Source organism: Rana temporaria, chromosome 9, assembly GCF_905171775.1.
Source record: "Rana temporaria chromosome 9, aRanTem1.1, whole genome shotgun sequence".
Taxonomy (NCBI): domain Eukaryota; kingdom Metazoa; phylum Chordata; class Amphibia; order Anura; family Ranidae; genus Rana; species Rana temporaria.
In genome coordinates this window covers 105,100,693-105,118,711 of record NC_053497.1, presented here as the reverse complement: position 1 = coordinate 105,118,711, position 18,019 = coordinate 105,100,693, and the positions used below count along the sequence as shown (strand labels likewise).

The 18,019-nt window shown below is 44.8% G+C and overlaps 1 protein-coding gene across 1 annotated transcript in view; it reads right to left on the bottom strand.

The window, feature by feature from the left end:
- The window catches only part of PHF19 (PHD finger protein 19), a 52,563-nt gene extending 35,275 nt beyond the window's left edge, over window positions 1-17,288 (bottom strand). Inside the window, exons 1-4 of the mRNA XM_040324053.1 lie at window positions 17,209-17,288; window positions 9,943-10,150; window positions 8,658-8,739; window positions 5,620-5,715 (exon numbers count right to left, since the gene is read on the bottom strand). Coding sequence (XP_040179987.1) covers window positions 5,620-5,715; window positions 8,658-8,739; window positions 9,943-10,150; window positions 17,209-17,225 — 403 coding nt within the window. The 5' untranslated portion in view covers window positions 17,226-17,288. The remainder of the gene's footprint in view (window positions 1-5,619; window positions 5,716-8,657; window positions 8,740-9,942; window positions 10,151-17,208) is intronic.
- Between the last annotated feature and the right edge of the window lie 731 nt (window positions 17,289-18,019).

The following is an 18,019-nucleotide window of genomic DNA, read 5'->3' as shown; positions in this document are numbered from 1 at the left end:
AGGATACGGATTTATCCACATACCAAATTGGAGCGGTGACTATCTTCTCTCTATTAGGAGGGATACTAACCATGGAAGGTGTAGACCTAGGAATTCTGGTCCACCCAGCTATCCTAATCCAACTCCACTCAGGGAGAATTACTATTATCCACCAGTGTATAATAGATATGAACCATTAAGAGAAGACATTAATCGGCAATCATATCAAGCACCGCAACCTTTTTTAGGAAGGGGCAGAGGATGGCAGAGGAGGGGCAGAGGTTCGAACTCCTACAGGGGGAAGACCCTCCACGTACCCTCAGCAAACTGCTCAACACAAGAGACAACATTATGGACCAACCGACAGAGACCCGCAGTGGAGGGATCCACCACACTGGGAACGAGAGAGACCTCAACAATCGAGACCAATGAGAGAAGAACAAGAGGCTGCAGGGCTGGACGAAGCGTCCAAAAAAAGAAGGAAGGAGTACAATTAGGTGGTATTTTTAATTTAAGCAATGTCGTTTTAACCGATAAAGAAACCAATATTTTAAATTTAGGGCTGAAATGTGGCCTCCATCGCCCGATAAACAAATTCAATGTTTTTATAGATGTGCACAAATATGTGAGGAAACTCAACATGAATATTTTTTGAAGAAGAACTTAAATCCAGTAAGACATACATCGGCTGTGCCCTCAGATAGCGGACTCCGGAACAAATCTTTATTTAACCCTCTAGTAGGATCCAACCAACCCCTGGATGTATTTAAGGGACTGGTACTACGTGATTTGGAGTGTATTAAAAACTTAAGAAAAATGTCAATCCACGACATATAAAAGAAGGTATCAAACTACTTGAGAAAAGAAAGGATATAGTGGTAAGACCGGCCGACAAAGGAGGGGGAGTGGTGATCTTAACCAAGGAATTTTACCATGATCAGTTACTCAATATGCTGATGGATGAAGTGACCTACCATAGGTTAGACAGAGACCCGACTCCACAATATGAGGTGAACTTGAAAACACTAGTAGAAATGGGATATCGAACACAGGCCCTTTCCATTAAAGAAAGTAAATATCTGGTACCCAGCAGTGGGAGGATACCTACTATTTACACTCTACCTAAAATTCACAAAGATTTGAATCTCCCACCGGCAAGGCCTATAGTGAACGATATAGGATCCATTACATCCCGTATGGGCCAGTACCTTGACCATTATCTCCAGAGCCTAATCTAAAAGACACTAAGGAGTTACTCTCATTATTACAGGATATCGATCTATCAGGGAAAGAAGAAGTCTATCTGGTAACAGCTGATGTAGCATCACTATACATGATTATTCAAAACAATGACGCTCTCCAGGCCCTAAATTGGGCATTAAGCCAAAGGGAAGATCTAGCCCATGCTCAGAAGGTCTTTCTTTGGAATGCCCTAGACTTTTGTCTAGGACATAACTACTTTTGGTATGCCGGAGCCTTTTTTAACCAGTTAAGCCCCGGACCAATATGCATCCTAAAGACCCAAGGTGTTTTTACAGTTCGGGACTGCGTCGCTTTAACAGACAATTGCGCGGTCGTGCGACGTGGCTCCCAAACAAAATTGGCGTCCTTTTTCCCCCCACAAATAGAGCTTTCTTTTGGTGGTATTTGATCACATCTGCGGTTTTTAGTTTTTGCGCTATAAACAAAAATAGAGCGACAATTTTGAAAAAAATGCAATATTTTTTACTTTTTGCTGTAATAAATATCCCCCAAAAACATATATAAAAACATTTTTTTCCCTCAGTTTAGGCCGATACGTATTCTTCTACCTATTTTTAGTAAAAAAAAAAATCGCAATAAGCGTTTATCGATTGGTTTGCGCACAATTTATAGTGTTTACAAAATAGGGGATAGTTTTATTGCATTTTTATTAATTTTTTTTTTTTTTACTACTAATGGCGGCGATCATCAAATTTTTTCGTGACTGCGACATTATGGCGGACACTTCGGACAATTTTGACACATTTTTGGGACCATTGTCATTTTCACAGCAAAAAATGCATTTAAATTGCATTCTTTATTGTGAAAATGACAGTTGCAGTTTGGGAGTTAACCACAGGTGGCGCTGTAGGAGTTAGGGTGCACCTAGTATGTGTTTACAACTGTAGGGGGGTGTGGCTGTAGGAATGACGTCATCGATCGTGTCTTCCCTATAAAGGGAATGACGCGATCGATGCGCCGCCATAGTGAAGGACGGGGAAGCCGTGTTTACATACGGCTCTCCCCGTTCTTCAGCTCCGGGGAGCGATCGCGACGGAGCGGCTATAAACAAATAGCCGCGCCGTGGTCCCGGATCGCTCCCCGAGCGGACCCGACCTCCGCATGTAGCGGGGGGGGTCCCGATCGGACCCCCCACCCGCTAATAGGCAAGGACGTACGTGTACGCCCATGTGCCTGTACGTGCCATATTGTGGACGTATATGTACATGCGGGGGTCGGGAACTGGTTAACATTAGAGACCTTTCTAAAGGAGCTAAATAACACACAAAATATTAACCTCACGTGTGAATATAACCAAAATTGTATTCACTTCCTGGACCTCCATATTTACAGAAATGGCGATAAAATAGAAACCAAGGTATACTTTAAACCTACGGATGCTAACAGTTACCTACCAACACAAAGTGGTCACCACCCAACTTGGCTAAGGAATATACCCAAGGGTCAAATAATGAGGGTGAGACGCAACTAGGGTTGCCACCTCATCCCTTTAAAACAGAACACATATGAATTACACAGGTTCTGAGGCTAATTAAGGTGGTAATTAGACTCATTTGGTGCCTTACCTGCATTAAATTAGCCTCAGAACCTGTGTAATTCATATGTGTTCTGTTTTAAAGGGATGAGGTGGCAACCCTAGACGCAACTGTTCTAGTGATGTCGACTATAAATCGCAAGCTGGTATATTGAAAAAGAAATTCATGGAGAAAGGTTACTGCGAGAACCAAATGGACAAAATTATTGAAGATTTGCTCACAGTACCAAGGATCACTCACTCGGACGCTGTAATACCTTCTCGCAACAGAACCAACTATGAATGGAGTTTCATCTCAGGTTATCATTCCCAATTCAAAGAAGTAGAAAAGATATTTGTTTCCCACTGGCACATATTGTTTCTTGATAAGGTTCTCAAAAATGTGATTCCTATCAAACCATGTTTTATCTATAGGAAGGCCCCAAACTATGGAGATAGAGTCGTTAAAAAAAAAAAAAAAAGTCCTGGACCCTCCAAACAAACCTGCTTCCTTTTGGGACAAGGATGGGTTTTATGCTTGCAGGAAATGTAGCCCATGTAAGGAAGTGGATAGACCTGCAAGAGCATAGAAAACTTTCTCATCTACATATAATAACGTTATGTTCCCAATTAAGGATTTTATTACCTGCAACACCAAGTATGTGGTGTATATATACTGGAATGTCCGTGTAAACTTCTCTATGCAGGTCGCACTAAAAAGGCAACTCAAAATAAGGATTGCAGAACATGTTGCGAACATTAAGATAGGCTTTAAAAACCACAACGTTTCTTTACATTTTAAATTGTCCATGACCAGAACCCAGCAGGCCTCAGGTTCTGGGGGGCAGACCACCTCAAAGCATCATGGAGGGGGATCTAATCGTGTTAGAGAGTTATCAAAACTCGAAACTCAGTGGATATACTCCGTCGACACTTTGGCTCCTAAGGGGTTAAATGTCGACCTTGACATTAACTGCTTTATCAGGGACTACTAAAGCAGCCCCATCAATTTTAACCAATCTTATATTTAGGGTCTTGAACTCCACTTGACCTTTGCTTCCAATTTTACATACCTCCTTGTATTATTTAGTATGGATTATTTAATTTGTGGTGTACCATTTTAATAATGCCACAGGGCATATATTTATATGTGATAAATGTATTAAGACATACAAAGACGCTCTTTTTTATATATACTTTCAAACATGGGGACTGCTGTATTCTGCATCGTTCTTCCATATCTCACTTGTTATATTAAGGATTCTAAACGTTACCTGCAAGTGACTATACAGTTTTTACACTATATTCTACTGACTGCTCTGATTTGGTAACCGTGACCCCAGAAGCAATCTCTATAGTCTATGTATTTTACATTTTTTCTCCTACTACAATTTAATCTATGACATAAATATGGATTTAGCTGCTCGGGACCGGGAATATTTAATCTTCTTTTCCCCCATCCTGATCATGTATGTGCAATACAGTTCTCATTGTGCCAATTGTTGATATCCCCTGTTCCATAATGAGAGTGCCTGCCCGTTCTGCGATGCACCAATCTAACGAGCAGGGCCCTCTGATCCTTCCTGTATTGTATTGTTACTGTACTGTCCTCCCTGATGTTGTAAAGCGCTGAGCAAACTGTTGGCGCTATATAAATCCTGTATAATAATGATAATAATAATCTCAATCCTGAAACCTTTGGAGTAGAGGACTTGGGAAGTGGCAACTTTAAATTGGTAAGAGTTTATTTTAAAATCAAACCATATTGCAGTCACATTTCTGTAGTAAAAAAAAAACACACACACACACATTCAAAAGATATATGGCTCGCAGTCTCTATCGGGTTGAGGTCAGGACTGTAAAGGCCAGGCAAGTTCCAACATGACTGCACACCATTGCACAAAGCACGGTCCATAAAGACATGGATGAGCGCATTTGGGGTGGAGGAATTCGACTGGCCTGCACAGAGTCCTAACCTCAACCCAATAGTACAACTTTGGGATGATTCAGAGTGGAAACTGTGAGCCAGGCCGTCTTGTCCACATCAGTGCCTGACCTCACAAATGTGCTTCTCGAAGAATGTTCAAACATTCCCATAGACACTCCTAAACCTTGTGGGCAGCCTTCCCAGAAGAGTTGAAGTTGAAGGGTGGGAAAACTTAATATTGAATTGAAATATTTATTATTTGTCTATCATTTGGTCCCTTTTGGCATGTTAAATCTCTGTTCTAAGAAGTTCAAAATAATAGCCGTTAATCATTCCAGATATCTTGTGAAACAATAAATTATGTTGTTGTCTTTGCTCCTGCTGACTTATCAATTACACTTGTCTTAGGTTTACAGAACCATGCCTCTCTATATTATGGACAAAAAGAGAAGGATAGGGTTCTATAGTTATATCTTGTTTGTTGCCCTGACACAGAGTCTGAAAGCAAAAAACTCATGCAACCACCACATCTAAGGACCGATGAGTGGCAATATAGTTTTGTTTTCAGTTCAGATATGCTTTAACACACACACACACACACACACTTGCCACATTTCAGGGATTTTGCATAGTTACTGTATTTCTATACCTGCCCTAGATTAAAATTACTGGCGATCAGTAGGAGCCATAGTCCATCTATATACTCCCTACATTAGGGATTATTGGCGAGCAATGGGAGGCATGCCATATTGAAGTTTTGCCCCATAACCAGACTCATTGCACAAAAAAGGTTGGGGTCTTTCTGAAATTACATTTGAGTTACTTTATGTGGTCAGTTTACAGGCAAACAGTAATTAACAGAATTTTGCTTTTCAGGTTTGTTCAGAGTAGCTGCAAATCTCTATTATAGACAATTCAAAAGGAGAAGTCTACCTACCAAGTCCACACTTTCCACAGATGAGGATCTGATTGTGGGTCACAGAGCTCTTCCCACTACAAACATTACACTTGGGTTCCTCTCCGGGTACGCCAGCTGAAGGAGATACGTCAGGTTAATGGTTAGTATTGGACACTAAAAAAACAAAGTGGCAAATTAATTCAAACAAAATTCTTACACAAAGTGTACTATACTCCTCAGAGATTGCACAGGATCTACCCCCAAAGGTAGCCCGACTGCCCTTGTTCTGGGGCTGCAGTGGGAACATATTTTCATATGTTCTGGAGCTGTCCAGGAGTAGCACAGGTTTTGGCGGATGTGTTCGATCTTATCAAGCTCAGTCTTCAGCTGACCCTTCCAGTTTCCCCTGAGCTGGTGTTGTTGGGCATTCCAGATGATGCACAGAGGCCCCAGTGTACTAAACTGCCAATTTATTACTTGCTATACTATGCCAAGAGAGAAATTATACTTAAGTGGAAAGCTCCCTCCCCTCCCTCTGTAGCTTCCTGGGAGAAAGTTATTAACGATGTTCTTCCTATGTATAAATGGACTTCAATTTGTAGGAATTATCCTGGGAAATTAGATAGGGTATGGCAGCTGTGGACGGCCCAGTGAGAGGGTACTCTTTTCTATTCCTCAACTCTAAGTCAGGCCACGATATGGCTGCAGTCTTAATCTGGTATATTTTGTGGTGAATGGGCATGGTGATGGCCTGTCTACTGTGTATATGCTCCGACTACATACTCTGTACCATGCCACGAGGGCACTATGCTCATAATACTATTAGTATTCGTTCTGCCTTTATTCGCTCAATTGTTTTGATGATTTCTGTACCATGCCAGTGTTTTCAATAAAGGAACATTCTGATTTTTTATACATTTTTTTTAAACAAAGTGGCAGATTTATTAAAAGTTGAGATATTCCCAATAGTGATCAATCGTTCTTTTTTCTGAGAAATAGATATGAGGAATCTGCTGTCAACACTTTTGGGCTCCAGTCTTAAATCAGTATAATAAGGAACAATGTATTTCACCCCCTTAGTGTAATCAGTGGTGTATTTAGGTTTTGTGCTGCCCTAGGCTGATTAAACTTGTGCACCCCCCAATTTAAATATGATCCACCCCTTTCTATTTAAGGCCTGCCAACCTTAAAACCCTCCCGTAATCTGCAGAGATTTCCTCTCACTTCCTGTTAGGCTATGGGGCAGGAAATTAAGGGAAATGAATGGATGGAAAAAAAAAAAAAAAATTAATAACAGGGTCCATAACCATCCCTTACTCTTTTTTGGAGCGTTGCCTATAGTTCTACTTTAAGCACAAATCCCTGCTAAACTTATGAAGGACTAAGAGGGTATAACCATGCCAGTGGTGCAGCAGAAAACATATAGCACAGTGATGAAGGTATGTGGTCCAGGCAGTGAGCAAAGGAAGTATTGGGGGCAGGAATAAATCCATCTGTTTATTTTTCTCATCAGCAATAAACAGAAATAAAATTAAGATTCCTTAATATGTACAACTGAAACAAGCAAAGGATTGCAGGGAGTCCTACTACCTGACAGGTATAGGTGACCAAGTCAGTGTCCCCCTTGTGTTTGAGCATCCCTATCATACCAGCAGCAGTGCGGCCGCTTTATGGGGGCCCAGATTTGTCTTGCGGCCCAGTCCACCTCATAAGACTGGTGCGGGACTATTTTCATGTTGTTCCCCTGTAAAGTGCTGGCCTAGGTCTGGGCCTTGTTGGCCAAGATACAGTTTTGAGTGTAATAAGGAACATTTGCTTCATTCCCCCTTATATTTGGTCATCTTCCCATCCATATGGACAGCCTTAGTACTGTCCTGTTTGTTTAACTTTTATACTTCGGAAGATACTTGAGAGTTTGCTAAAAGATCACAAGGAGCTGTTGCTAGAAAACAATATTTTAGGCTATAGACAGCATGGATTTGCTTTTTTATAATAAGTAAGCAAACTTAGATAAAAAGTAGTGGTTGTGGATTTAGTATATTTGACTTTGCAAAAGCAATTGACAGTTCCCCCTGACATGGCTTATGTGCAAGATATAGTCCATAGGCTTAGAGAAATTAGTTTCTAAATGAATAGAAAACTGACAAAAAAAAAAAAAAAAAGGACCATATTCAGAGAGTTTATTATATTATATTAATCATTAACACTCAGAATGGTCTAAGGTTAACAGTAGTGTACCCCAAGGTCCTGTGTTGGGATCCTTACTTTTTAAGGCTGGATTCACACCGACACAGTTTTAGGGATTTTTGCAGATTTGCACGACAGTCTATTTAGTATGCACTAAAACAGCGTCGGTGAGAATCCAGCCTAACACAGGTATAAATGATATAGGAGTTTTGGATTAAAATTGTACCATTCAAGTGTTTTTCAGATGACCCCAAACTGTGCAAGTGGAAACGTGTCTTTGCAGGATGTGTCCAATTTACCAGCTGACCTCAATGCACTATTTAATTGGGCAACTATATTGCAAATTAAGTTTAATGTTGATATATGTAAAGGTATGCACTTCAAGGCTAAATACAAGCATGCATCCGAGGAGGGAGATATATGAAGAAATATTCGTTAAAACTGAAATGATTTGTAAAGAAAATTTAAAAAAATATGGGGAGGAGGAAGAAGGGAGAGCTGATGCATTAGCTATATGCTCAAAATACAACTGGATATTCACATTTTAAATTCAAATTCCTCATATTTATATTTACCACCAGCAATTGATTATCCCAGGGAAAATTCAAATGGTTTCTGGGGGATCAGGAAGAAAATGTTCAAACCCCACCCCGGAGTGAATTGGATCATGATTTATAGGGTTTTTTGTCATTCTTTGGATCAACTGTGGAGTTAAGATTCTGTGTATGGAGGTTCTCTATATATTTTTTCTTCTGTTGGTTGAACTAGATGGACTTCTAAGTAACCGTCTTCATTGCAAAAAGAGCAAACTGAATCTTGCTGGCTGCAGACCGAAGTAAAGTGTATGGCAGATTCTCATATTCCAGTGCAGAGAGCCCTGGCATACCTACCGTGTTGAATGTCTTTCCAAAGGACCCAGTACTTAGAGTTATCTTCAAATGTCACAAGACAACTTTGCTTTGAACTGCTGACCTGCAAGAAAGAGAAGGCAAAAGTAAATCCAGATATAATGTAGAACAAATCATGTAACTGCCTAATGCCGATGGAGAGGAGAATTCAATGGGAGCAGAGCAGGCAATGCAGCACCTCTTTCCCATCCAGGTGACATAGGCAATCCATCCAGTGGACTACAGTTGGCTCATTGTTTTTTGTTCTGGCTTTACTCAGGGTAGCTCTAAGGGCATTTCAGAGCGGCAACACTGAGGCCATCAGTCACATTAGGAGGGCATAGTTTGGCCAGGCACTGGATTCCTACACTATAGGAAAAGCCCACAGCAGCTGTCTCATGATGACACCCCTGCCCATTGTTGGAAACCACAACTGGGCAGATAAGTGATCAATAAGCAGTGCTTGCAGCGACCAGTTCCACTACAGGACATAGAATGAGCCTCTCTGAAGCAGCAAGGCTTTTATTGAATGATCACACCCCAGACGATGCACAAGGCTGCGAAACATGTCGGGTACCCCACTGCTGCCGCTTTTTATCTGATCAGCGCTTATTTCTACATATAATGTAAGCGTTTCCAACCTGCATTTAATCGTAAATTCGTAATTCGTAAAACAGTATTACGCTATGCGTTTTTTTCTCTTCTGGTTATTTTCCAGTTGGCCTTGTTTTTTGACCTTTGCTGATTAATTCTACATACGCATGTTCTCATCTACTTTTGGTTACCACCATTTGGATTCCTTGGAGGTCGTTTTAGAGCTGCAGCATTTGATTGGTTCCATCAGATTTGCATGTGCCCGATAGACCCTTACGAACGTATGTTCCTCAGGGTTCAATCTGTCCGGTAAGCCTCTCTTCAGTTAGTGACGGCTTCTTCTTTATCTTGGTTTTTCACGATTGGATCAAGGGAACATTCTCACTTATTGTTTGACTATAACTTTTTCACAGAGACTGTATTTATATATATTTTTGGTTATATATATTCACCTATATATGTACATTTAATTTAGTTTGGTGTACTCTTTACTGACTGCACTTCAGCGCTACATTTATATATTTTCTATTCAATGATGCTGACATTTCAGACATGAAACAGTTTGTGATATAGCAAATCATTATCTTGGAACTGGTTATTTATGTTGTTATGTGCCCAGAGTGTTAAAAAAAAAAGTTGCAAAATATCTAATTTCTCTATGAATAGAAGGCTGAAGACTTCCCCAGCAGCTCACCCTTTTTATCTTCCCCAGATAATAGAGTCCGTCTGTCCACCTGCAAAGTACATACTGGCCTTCTGCTTGAGGGACCAACAATTCTGGGCAGTCCTGCCCGCTTTTCCCAGAGTTTTCCATGGCAGGGCGGCGCAACCTGCTACAGGTAGGATAAACATCTCTCAGTGCCAGCTCCAAGCTGCGATTCGCCATCTCCAGAGAGAAGTCTCTGCAAAATAAAAAAATATATATACATGACTTTCTAAACCCATCAAGCAAAGTATATTGTACCAGTGCTACAAGCCAAGCCCCAGTGCAGAGTCTCCACACTACAGATCCCAGATGTGGGCCCCTCATATAACATTCCAATACAGATCCAGTTACAGTTTCTGGACACAGATCTCTCGCCTACCATCAATCCCAGTGTAGAATCTGGACACAGACCCTTCACAGCACCCCACTAAAGGCTCAAGTACAGATTCTGGACAAGGGGGCCCTCATTTCACATCCGACTACAGGTTCAAGTGCAGAATCAGGACATGGGATCCTCATAGCATGTCTCACTACAGGCCCAAGTACAGAATCTGGACACAGCCCCTCATATCACATCCCACTACAGGTTCAAGTACACAATCTTGACACAGGCCCCTCATATTGCATCCCATTCATAGGTGTGAGCAGACTATTGCATTAGGGTGTGCACCCCACACACATGCCCGTATCTGCAGCCTCAGCTGCACTGCACAGTGAACAGGGTGGATATAAAATAATGATTAAAATCTGATTTTTGGGGATTTTATCAAGTTTAGTTTAATAAAATGCTTATGGAGTAAAAAATCTATCTAAAGAATAGTATTCTCTTTAAAGGGTCACTAAAGGAATTTTTTTTTTTAGCTAAATAGCTTCCTTTACCTTGCTGCAGTCCTGGTTTCATGTCCTCATTGTTCGTTTTTGCATTCATGTTGCTGTAAATCCTCTCTGTTCTGGACACTTCCTGGTTGCCTGTTTCCTGATGACCACAGTACTGGGAGATTTCTCACGGTGGTCACTAATCAAGGAGGTGTGAGTAAAACGAAACTGGATTGGTGCTGAGGAGTTTTAGACAAAGTATCACTGCTCTCTATTGGCTGACTGCCCTCTAGTGGCTCTCTGTACATCAGAGAACCAGGAAACAACAGCAAAAACGAAACTACACTGCAGGCACATTATATGATTGTTTTTTTATCTATTTTTAATCATTTTTAAAAGGAATCAGTTAACTATTATGTCTCTATGCCCTGTAAACAGTCATTTCAGCAAAAAAAAAAATTTCCTTTAGTGACCCTTTAAGATACATTAATAAATTCAGTTTATTCAGCATGAAATTGAGCTTTGTCATGTAGCAAGAGGCTGCATATTCTGCAATATTTACATTTTTGGTCAGGGCTGGACTGGGACAGAAATTTGGCCCTGGACTTCATCCAGACTGGCCCATTTTGACAGGTCTCTCCCATGGCGGCCGGACAACTCCCGCACCCCCCCAACCCCCCGGGCACCCAAGCCCCCTCTCCCCCTTCCCTAGCTGTTCTACTTAGAGTAGAACTCTTTTAGGCAGTACCAGTGGGGAAGTCAGACATTATTTCACCCGGGGCAAAGAATCAGTTTGGTGCCCCCCTTATGGGACAAGATTAGGCCGAAGTGAGAAACTCTCAGGCCATAGCGGTTGAGTCAGCTGTCTGTCCCTTCCCCCATGCTCCCCTGTCGTCCCCCCTGCTCCCCTGGTCCTCCCGCTGCTTCTTTGTTCCCCCCCAGGTGAGCGCTGCGGGAAGGGAGAGACAGAGGAGCGGAGGGGGCGGCAGTCCGCTGTCACTGAAGCCGGCCCACTAAGCCATCGCCCCCCCCCCCCCGGAAAACTCCCTGTAGTCCCAATGGCCAGTCCATCCCTGTTTTTGGTAAACTCATTCAATGAATCCAAGCTCTGCAAGCTGGGATAACATGCACTGCATTGATGCATTCACACAATGTCACAGTAGCCATGACTTTATAAAACAAAGTTTAGGAACATTCCTTTATCCCATTGTTTTGCAAATCTAGGTACACTACAAACTGTATGATTGAATCGGTTTGGATATCGCCGTTTTACTAACCCGACAGCTTATTATTCTAAATAGGAAACCTTCATTTTGTTTGCAAATATTAAGGATTCCAACTATCAGCAAGAAGAAGTTCTTACATTTAAAGAGCACCTGTCATTTCAGGACCATCATGGCAGCACCTGTTAGCGGGCATCCACTCACCTGCTGCTACCATGTCCCTCACCTTGTTGCGTCACTGCCACATCACCAGCCGTCCCATTAAAGTGAATGGGACTGTTGGCGAGTCAACAGCGGGACAGAAATGACACCCCCCTGCGCACGCCTATGATCCTATTATAGGTCCAGAGTCTGGATACACAAGGGTCTATATTGCTGAGCACCTCCTAAAAAAAGTTAGTTGCCCAGTTGTTACACTGACCCATTGGCTTCAATACTTTGAGTCCGTGCAGGGCTTAATAGCATCATGTGCCCCTGGGCAAAATAATGCACTGGGGCCCCACCAGCTTGCCCCAATTTACACACCTACTTTTAAGAAATAAAGTATAAATAGTTGATAGAATTTAAACATATATTTATTAGTACTTTAAATTAAATCGATTTTACAAAAAAGGAAAAAACATTCCATAAATCAAAGACTAGTAAACACAAAGGGCACAGTACAGGGGGGAATGCAGAAGAGCACAGAACAGGGGGGGGGCAGGAGGGAACAACACTGGGACCAGGAGGGCACAGTATAGGTTCTGGGACGTTTCCCGGGACACAACCATATCGGGACAATTTAGTAAAAAGCATGACTGTCCCAGCAAATCCAGGACAGTTGGCAAGTATCATGTAATGCAAAATTATTGTGGGGCCCCTCCAGGTACCTGGGGCCCCTGGGCAGTGCCCAGGAGTGCCCTTGCATTAAGATAACCCAGAGTCAGTGCAAATCTGTAGTCATAGGCCAAAAAAGTAGACCATACCTAAATGCATCAAGTCTTTTAAATGAATGGCAAAAGAAACAAAGTGAAAACGCACAAAAATAATTGTGTAGGAAACAGCAAAAAGACGTAAAAGCCATATAAAAGCCACCAATATGTTGACTACGGAAGGTTCCTGGCATGATCGTTATACCCTGCTGTCCCATCGGAAATCTGGAAATGTTTGTTCTTGTTGCTGAACACCACTAATCCCATTTCATACATCTATTGGGGGCCCAAGTAAGGTGAGCTTTTTCAGGATTTTGCTGTAATGAACAGAGACAATCTATAAAGTTTTACATGTAAAGGGTTAATATGTCTGTTGGCTGCCGTTCTGGATATGAGTCAGTAGCCGGCAAAGTCTTCCTGTGTCAAAACCATATGCCTGAGGCATGCTGGGAAATGTGGAGATGCACAAAACCATAAATACAAAGCTTCTATGTTGAAAAGGAGCAGACCACACAGATGTGGGGTGCTGGAATCGCACTGGGGGTTGTGCAGGGGGGTGACACGATCTGTAGATCACAGGAACACACATACCGTAGCCATAAAACAAAAATATACTGGAAAAGGGCAGATTTGCATAAAATGGTGCGCAGTTATATGCACTGCTATAATCCACTGGAGCCCAGACAGTATGACGGGAGCTGGACCCCTACTGGCCTTCACTAGTCAGTGTCTCCCCCTTGTGGAAACCGCAGGGCATCACAGCACTCACCTGAGTGGATGGTCCTTCCAGGTGGCATCCAATCCACCTGCAGCAGATGCGATTGCTCGTATATCGATTCTGCTTCCCTCCACAAACCAGAGCAGAGCTGATGGGCACGGGAAGCGCTCTATTCTCTGCGTTTCCTGTTTTCTAATATAACTCTCGCTGACTCAGCATACACTGGCAGGTACACAGTGCCCCCCCAGGTGACCCACAGGGGAACTCTGCAGGCAGATGAGGATTCTAATGAGCCCTCCATGCACAATCATTAATATTGACGAGTCAGCATTACTCACTGACCACAACGGCTGCTGTGCAAAACCAACCTCGCCATCTGTCCAAGAGCCAGAACTAGTGACAGCGTCAAGGAGCCAGGCACGCAGCATCTCATCACTTCTCAGTCACTACTCTCTGGCCAATCATCAGAAAGATTTACTGATAAAAGGGTAGCACAGGAAAAAAAAGATCACTTGGGAGAAATCTGAGTATGCAAGGAAACTTTCCCAACTTGTCATAGAAGGCGTCTGGCGTTACCCGCCTGTCAGTGCTGCACTGCCATCCTGGTCTCAAGTCATAGGGCTGCAGATCCGCTGATACACACACCCCTCTCTCCTGCCCCGGCGCATTCTCTCGTCCGTTACAGGAAACGTCCGGCAGGTCAGCCAAAAATACACACAAGCCGGCTTGAAGGCGATTGGCTGCTTCAAAATGCAAAAAAAAAAATCCTTGTGCATCATTTGACAGGAGAGAATATCAAACCGTCATACTGAGCCTGACACCCCAAACGTGACTCCTGAGTCATCCTACCGTGTAGACACACAGGGAATTAAAGGGCCAGCACACCCACATAATGTACATGACATTCAGGGGGGTCCCAGGCTGGTCACATAAAGTCCCTATGGGTATACAGACAATCCCAGTCATAGCCAATCACACGCTAGTAAATCTATAGATACAATCAGAATGACCCCTCTCCTTATCCCAGGGCATGCACACAGGGGGCATCAGAAGCCCCCTCATATCATTTTCAATTACATTTTATTTATTTTCTTGGAGTGCGACCAACCTCTGATGTCACCTGGACACTGTGCTAAAACTGCGAGGGGACACCCCATGGCAGTGCACCCCAATATATTACCCAAATACTGAGTGCACCCCCCAATGCATTATACCAATGGGCAAGAAGACCCAGTAACCCCCCAGGAGCCCAACCTCACCATTAACCTCTGCATGACCAGGGCAGAGTCTTGCCTTGTCATTAACCCCCAGGAGACTGAAGGCAAAGCACAGCCTTGCCATTAACCCTTGTTTGACCAAAAGTTCAACTCTCATTAACCCCTGCATGAACAGAGTCACAGCCCAGCCTCACCATTAACCCCAAGGTGACCAGAGTCAGTTCCCAGCTTCACCATTAACCCCTGCTTGATCAGAGTCAGATTATCCCAGCCCACTTTTAACTCCTGCATGACTGGAGTTAAAGCTCAGGTGACCAGAGTCAGACGATCCCACCATCAATCTCTGCATGACCAGAGTCAGAGCCAAACCCTACTTTTATGACCTGCAGTTACCAGTCAGACCCTAGACATACCCCTCAGCTTTCCCCTAACCCTCGGGTGACCAGAGTAATATCCCAGCCTCCCCATTAACCCATGTGTGACCAGAGTTAGATCTTAGCCCATTACCATTAAGTGACCACAGGTAGAGCCCAACCTTGCAATTAACCCCTATGTAACCAGAGGCAGAGCCTAGCCCCACCATTAACCCCAGTATCAACAGACTCTGATCCCATCCTTGCCAGTAACCCCTGCATGATTAGGGTCAGAGCCCAACCATACCATTAACCCTGGCATGACTGGATTCAGTGTCTAGCCCAACCATTAACCCTATGCATGGCCAAAGGCACAACCCAGCCTTGCCAATGACCCCTAGCTGACTAGAGTCCGAGCCCCACCATTAACCCCTGCACGACCAGAGTCTGAGCCCAGCCCCACCATTAACCCCTGCACGACCAGAGTCTGAGCCCAGCCCCACCATTAACCCCTGCACGACCAGAGTCTGAGCCCAGCCCCACCATTAACCCCTGCACGACCAGAGTCTGAGCCCAGCCCCACCATTAACCCCTGCACGACCAGAGTCTGAGCCCAGCCCCACCATTAACCCCTGCATGACTAGAGTCTGAGCCCAGCCCTCCCAATTAACCCCTGCACGACCAGAGTCTGAGCCCAGCCCCACCATTAACCCCTGCACGACCAGAGTCTGAGCCCAGCCCCACCATTAACCCCTGCACGACCAGAGTCTGAGCCCAGCCCCACCATTAACCCCTGCACGACCAGAGTCTGAGCCCAGCCCCACCATTAACCCCTGCACGACCAGAGTCTGAGCCCAGCCCCACCATTAACCCCTGCACGACCAGAGTCTGAGCCCAGCCCCACCATTAACCCCTGCACGACCAGAGTCTGAGCCCAGCCCCACCATTAACCCCTGCACGACCAGAGTCTGAGCCCAGCCCCACCATTAACCCCTGCACGACCAGAGTCTGAGCCCAGCCCCACCATTAACCCCTGCATGACTAGAGTCTGAGCCCAGCCCTCCCAATTAACCCCTGCACGACCAGAGTCTGAGCCCAGCCCCACCATTAACCCCTGCACGACCAGAGTCTGAGCCCAGCCCCACCATTAACCCCTGCACGACCAGAGTCTGAGCCCAGCCCCACCATTAACCCCTGCACGACCAGAGTCTGAGCCCAGCCCCACCATTAACCCCTGCATGACTAGAGTCTGAGCCCAGCCCTCCCAATTAACCCCTGCACGACCAGAGTCTGAGCCCAGCCCCACCATTAACCCCTGCACGACCAGAGTCTGAGCCCAGCCCCACCATTAACCCCTGCACGACCAGAGTCTGAGCCCAGCCCCACCATTAACCCCTGCATGACTAGAGTCTGAGCCCAGCCCTCCCAATTAACCCCTGCACGACCAGAGTCTGAGCCCAGCCCCACCATTAACCCCTGCATGACTAGAGTCTGAGCCCAGCCCTCCCAATTAACCCCTGCACGACCAGAGTCTGAGCCCAGCCCCACTATTAACCCCTGCATTACCAGAGTGTGAGCCCAGCCCCATTAACCCCTGCATGACCAGTCTGAGCCCAGCCCCACCAGATGTCAGAGTGCTTCCCAGCCTTATGATTAACCCCTTAGCGAGTAGGGCAAGAGTCCACCTGAAGTTAGACTGAAATAAGGCTTGAATGGCAGTGCCTAGACTACCTTAAGGTAATGCTATGTGCCTGGCGGTCATGCTGATCCTCTGGCTTTGACACTTTCTAGGTACGTGGTGCAGAGCATGCAGCTGGCAGAGCCAGAACTCCGGATCTGCACACCCTTTCCAGTCACTACAAGTATCAAAGCCAGACAGGTCAGCGATGACAGCCCCATGACAGGTTCTCCTTAGCTTCCCTATTAACGCCTAAAAGTCGGTGCGTGGGCAGGTGAGGGCTGTATGAGGGCATCAGGCCGGGCAGGTAATATTGGGTGGTGACGGAGGGTCAGTACCTGTGCAGTGCGGTCATCCCTCGGTCTGTCTCGCCATCTTCTCCAGAGTTTCCCGCGAATTACAGACGTTTCACTTCTGTCATCGCTCCGCCCACCATACCCGCCCCGAACCGCTATTGGCCGCCCGCCCACCGGTTTCCCGCCTCTGCTGTCATTGTACTCCGCCCCTCCTGTCATTCGGCCTCGCCCCCCCCCCACCCTGCTATCAGCTTCTTCCCGGTACGCTGAATGTGAGCGATTCCTGAACTTCTCCAATCAGCGCTCAGCGGCGAGGACAACATACAGACAGGGACCGCTACCGTCACCCCCATCCTATACTACTAGACAGAACTCCTTCCTTCATACTTCTCCATCACCCCTGTCATCCCCATCCTATACTACTAGACAGAACCCCTTCCTTCATACTTCTCCATCACTCCTGTCATCCCCATCCTATACTACTAGACAGAACTCCTTCCTTCATACTTCTCCATCACCCCTGTCATCCCCATCCTTTACTACTAGACAGAACCCCTTCCTTCATACTTCTCCATCACTCCTGTCATCCCCATCCTATACTACTAGACAGAACCCCTTCCTTCATACTTCTCCATCACTCCTGTCATCCCCATCCTATACTACTAGACAGAACCCCTTCCTTCATACTTCTCCATCACTCCTGTCATCCCCATCCTATACTACTAGACAGAACTCCTTCCTTCATACTTCTCCATCACTCCTGTCATCCCCATCCTTTACTACTAGACAGAACTCCTTCCTTCATACTTCTCCATCACTCCTGTCATCCCCATCCTTTACTACTAGACAGAAC